Below are 5,152 nucleotides of genomic sequence, written 5' to 3'. Positions count from 1 at the left end.
TCATACTTCATGTTGAGTGAAAAATTCATATGAATACCTCTTATATGCTCCGCTTGAGAAGAGAATATATTTCCTGTTTTCCGTGTAAGTTGGAGTAAGTAGAAAACTTTAAACGCGTTTTCTGGCGAATCGATTTTTTTGACTTATGCCGGTCTTGCTGCAAATGAGCGATATGGTCTATTCCTTCCTCTATATCACATATGGTCACAAAGCTTCAGCACACTGAACAATTCCAGAGGCCTACTGGGCGCGACAGAGGTGATGTGATCTTTGTCCACGTACATGGAACCGAGGTTCTCTAAACCTGCTACTGCAAACTTGCTGGGCAATCCAGAATCACTTGTTCTAGAGTTTCTTGTTCTATGTTACAGAACCGGCAGTTTGCTCGAGAGACTATGCGGATGTTATACATACAAGTGCTTCCTGAGCCTGCAATGCCCCCTATAGTGCGCAAGAAGGACGCGGAATTTGTCTCGGGGGAGATTAACCATTTCCTTAAACCTTGCAACGTTGTACCCTCTTAGAAAGTGCTGGGCATGACGCATTCCTGATGCTGCCGCCAATGCTGTGTTCTCAACACTCTCTCCTCCGCACGGAGCAGTTCCTTTATAATGTGGGACCCCACTGCAATGTATTGTTCTGGTCCCAGCCTCCTGGACACTGCCAGGCTATTTCGTCGGCCAGCTAATTGCCGGCTATCCTTTTACTATATATGCGGCACCCAGATTAGGTTGTACACTGAAAGGCGGTTCAGCCTTCCTATACAGCAGCTGTCATAACAATTCACCTACCAAAATCAAGCTCTTTACTTCAGACTTCCAATCAGATTAGCGATAACACCTAATCGCAATAAATAGTATTCAAATAAGAAATTAATTGCTAATTGAAAATCGTCAGTCAAGTTGACAAACATACAACTCGAAAACATTACAACTTTACGTTGATTGTAGTTATCAAGCTAATAAAAAAACATTGTGTTTCTATATCATAAATACATAGAAAAGGAGCGTTTAATACAATTATTTAAGAAACCGATTTTATGGTCTCAGATATTGATTTATTAACATCATGTTCTTCACGTGTGCGATAAGATTAAGACTGAACAGTAAAAAAAACTGTGGTATTGGCCATTATTGCGATTTGACCATTCAGTTCAATTCCATAAGTTGATCTCAAATAACACAAAATTCGCAGTCTTAACGTCAAAGTTGTGGAAAGTGTTTTATAGAAATGCGCATAACATTTCTCTTTGCCTTAGCCTTGACGGCTGTCTTCGTGGATGTGGTATTGTCAAGCGACAGAGGTGAGAATTGCACGATTTTAAACGGGAATAGCGGATAGTTGTGTTGTTGCAAGTATGAAATTGCGAAAATTGTAATTCTTGGTTTTTGAAAGTAAGTTTTTGGAGATGCAATCATGAACCCAAAATTTAGGTGAAGAAGCATCCATCATGGATTTAGAGCGAAGAAAAGAAGTTTTGGCTAAATATCTATTAAAGGATTATTCTGAACACTCATGTGTCAGGGAACTATAAACTATATAAAATATAACGCCGTCGATGTTTAAAATAATCCTCTGGAACTTGTGCTAGAAGTGTTGGAGCAAATATATCAGATTATAAAAGTCTACAAAAATTGCTTGTTCGCTGGTGGCCATTTCGATTGATATAATTTTTACTAAGAAAAAAAGGAAAGTTGTATAAAGACTGCGTTTTGATGCTTCTGTTGATATGACAGCTATATACTATAGTGATACGATATTGATGTTTCCGACAAATGAGCGGCTTTTTTCAGAAAAAAGTAAGTATAGCCAAACAATATCGAACGAGCCTGCTAAAGTAAAAGGCAGTATGCCGCCCATTAACATCCAGGGTGTCGAACTCCATCAGTCCGTACCATTGCGGAGACTTAAAACTTACTCTCCTACGAAGTAATGCTTAATCAGGTTGTTTCATGGGAGTGAGAGTCTTGAGTTTGAGGTAGATTAGGTTTAGCGGATTAAAGTTTCGCACTCCTTCTTTCGTTGCTTCCTTCTACTTAAAAGGACACCCTTGTGTTTATATAAATTAGTAGTCACCTTAAATTCAGATAGCACTTATAATTACTCTTATTTATAGAAAATATTCGTAACCTATAAACTATCTCCTATGCAAATCTAGACCATCTATATGCGCTATTAGTGATCAGAGACAGTCGGTGAGGCAAAAACTCATCTCCGAAAGACTTTCTTGGTAGTTTAATTTTCATAAAGGTTGTAAGAAAGATGGTACTTGCTAAATATGTACATAGACCGTCTTAGTATATGGTAATTCAACTAATAATGTTTAGAAGAAGCTAGTAGTTGATTTCGAAAGTGGAATATTCATATCTAGTCACAAAGAGATCGTTTAAATCTTACAGAGTTCTCGAAATTGGACTAGTAACACCCAAAAGGAAATTGATCTCCCAGTTGTATCATGAAAGGTGAATTAAGATCTTAAATTATACTTGCCACAATATATATTCCCTGAACAAGATATATCAAATGTGGCACAATGTTAGAAGGATCCGAAATTGAACATCGGAGACCCTATAAACTGTATATCGTGTAAAAATGATCAGTATGACGAGCTGAGACCATTTAGCCATATCCGCCTTTCCGTCTAAGTGTCTGTATATAAGTAAACTAGTCCCTTAGTTTTTTGCGATATCAATCTGAAATTTCGCACTTCCTTTTCGCCAAGAAGCTGCTCCGTTGACGGTACCACCGCCATCGAACCACTATGGCATATAACTGCCATACAAACAGTCCGAACACGCTCAAATCTTTGTATAGTAAACTTTTTTATATGACAAAGTATCTTCACAAAATTTGGCATAGACTATTATCTAATGCATCGCTAAACTCTCTTAAATTATTGTTTATATGCGATCATTATATCACTATAGTTGCCATACAAACCGAACGATCAAAATCTAATTTAGGATCTTTCTATACAATGCTGCTTGGAACAGACTTCATATTAAAAAGTTTTCCTATCTTTTCTAGTCAATTCGCGTGTTGTTATTTACCGAGTTACTTTACTAGATAGTTTTGTTGGTTAACTAGGCTAATAAATAATTATAGTTAGAGCTGTCATCTTATCTAACAGTTGAAACTTTCCGCGTTTAATTTATTTTACCTGCAATTCCGATCTTTGTTAAACAGCACAGCATATGTGTAATGTGATTAGAAAAAGCTGGAAATATAAATATAACCTGTATAACAATAAATTTTATTTAATCATTACGTTGGAATACTACTTGAGACGCCACAACGCTTATCAACAGACTACTCAACAATGCTTCTACTTTAGACTTCATAACGCCATTAATTAAACATTTATTATTATAGTACATGTATACAGAATTTATAACTAATTATTTATCTGCACGCCACACACAGCACATCCCCGCAGAGTACAACCCCGCAGCAGTACAGCACGACTCGGCGCCGCATCGCACATCACTAATCAAGCTGAACGTGATGCCAGCTATTGGAATGAATTTGCACAGGACACGCTCAAAGACAAGATCCAGCAAGCAGCGAAGCTAAATACGGCTGATACGGCTAATGTCGCTAAGAATGTTATAATGTTCCTGGGCGATGGCATGTCGGTGCACACAGTCACGGCTGCGCGCAATTTAATGGGTGACAGCTCAAATCAGTTGTCCTTCGAGCAATTCCCCTACCTTGGCTTGTCGAAGACATACTGCATTGATCGTCAAGTAGCCGATTCCGCATGCACAGCCACCGCTTATTTGGGTGGTGTGAAGGCCAACTACGGTACGATTGGTGTGAATGCTAAAGTGAAACGTTACAATTGCATTGACGGTCAAAATCCAGCCAATTATGTGGAGAGTATTGCCAAGTGGGCACAAGATGCCGGCAAGGATGCGGGCCTAGTGACAACGGCACGTGTAACACATGCCTCACCAGCTGGCGTGTATGCGCATACGGCCAATCGTGATTGGGAGAATGATGCCAAGGTTGTCGCGAACGGCTGCAGCGCCACGGATAATGTGGATATTGCACGTCAGCTGGTCGAATGGGATGTGGGCAAAAAGTTGAAGGTTGTTATGGGCGGTGGGCGACGCAACTTCATTAACACAACAGTCAATGATGAGGAAGGCTTGCCTGGTCTACGTACAGATGGACGCAATCTCATACAGGATTGGTTGAAGGATAAAGAAGCGAACAATCAGCAAGCGGCTTATGTGTGGAGCAAGAAGGGTTTGAGTTTGGTGGATTTGGATAAAACTGAATATCTGATGGGTTTGTTTGCGAACTCGCATTGCCCGTACAATGGTGATTTAGAGCGTAGCAACTACAAGCTGGTCAAACCATCGTTAACCGAAATGACTGAGGCTGCTATTAAAGTGTTACAAAAGAATCAGAATGGCTATTTCCTCTTTGTTGAAGGTGCGCGCATCGATATGGCACATCACGATACACGTGCCCGTAAATCTTTGGAGGATACTGTGGAATTTTCACGTGCCATTGAGCGTGCACGTGCAATGACTTCGGAGGAGGATACACTTATCGTCGTCACGTCGGATCATTCGCACACTATGACCATAAATGGCTACCCGGTAAGTGTATAATCAATTACATATTAGTAATACCGTTAAAATGCTATCACTTCATTTATGTGTCTTTGCAGTATCGCGATCTACCAATCACTGGCTTGTCCAACGCGCTTGCCGATGATGGTTTACCATACACTATTTTATCCTATGCCAATGGACCTGGTTTCAGCACCACCTACAATGACAAGACAGGCCGCAGCGAAATCACCGCTGAAGAGACCGAAAATGTCAATTTTGAATACTTGGCTACAGTGCCTTTGGACTCGGAGACTCATGGTGGTGATGATGTGGGTGTTTTCGCTTCTGGGCCGTTTGCTCAGTATTTTACCGGCAACTATGAACAATCAAATATACCCGCTATGATGGCACGCGCTCTCAATATTGGGCCTTTTGCTAATCTGTAAACTATAAGTCTAAAATGAATATTTTACTGCAATTACTTCATTTGTGTACCACAAAGTATTTATAAAAAAATTGAACTTTTTTGAACCATAAAAAAATAAAGAAGTCATTCCTTTCCTGAATTGTAGGATCAAGCACCAGAA

The 5,152-nt window shown here is 39.8% G+C and overlaps 1 protein-coding gene across 1 annotated transcript; it reads left to right on the top strand.

The window, feature by feature from the left end:
- The first annotated feature begins 1,142 nt into the window (after positions 1-1,142).
- Positions 1,143-5,152, top strand: LOC105233668 (membrane-bound alkaline phosphatase). Its single transcript, XM_049450945.1, has 3 exons — positions 1,143-1,303; positions 3,424-4,610; positions 4,682-5,152. The coding sequence occupies exons 1-3, from the start codon at positions 1,231-1,233 to the stop codon at positions 5,009-5,011; spliced, it is 1,590 nt and encodes a 529-aa protein (XP_049306902.1). The 5' UTR covers positions 1,143-1,230; the 3' UTR covers positions 5,012-5,152.

The sequence above is a fragment of the Bactrocera dorsalis genome, chromosome 3 (genome assembly GCF_023373825.1).
Source record: "Bactrocera dorsalis isolate Fly_Bdor chromosome 3, ASM2337382v1, whole genome shotgun sequence".
NCBI classification, from domain to species: Eukaryota; Metazoa; Arthropoda; class Insecta; order Diptera; family Tephritidae; genus Bactrocera; species Bactrocera dorsalis.
Note: the sequence above shows the minus strand (reverse complement) of the source record. Positions and strands in the feature narration are given on the sequence as shown.

Excerpts from the sequence above, each read along its gene's own strand:
- LOC105233668 (XM_049450945.1), top strand. The coding sequence starts at position 1,231 with ATGCGCATAACATTTCTCTTTGCCTTAGCCTTGACGGCTGTCTTCGTG. Across the intron at positions 1,304-3,423 it reads GGTATTGTCAAGCGACAGAG|CACATCCCCGCAGAGTACAA; the intron begins GTGAGAATTGCA and ends CGCCACACACAG. Across the intron at positions 4,611-4,681 it reads TGACCATAAATGGCTACCCG|TATCGCGATCTACCAATCAC; the intron begins GTAAGTGTATAA and ends GTGTCTTTGCAG.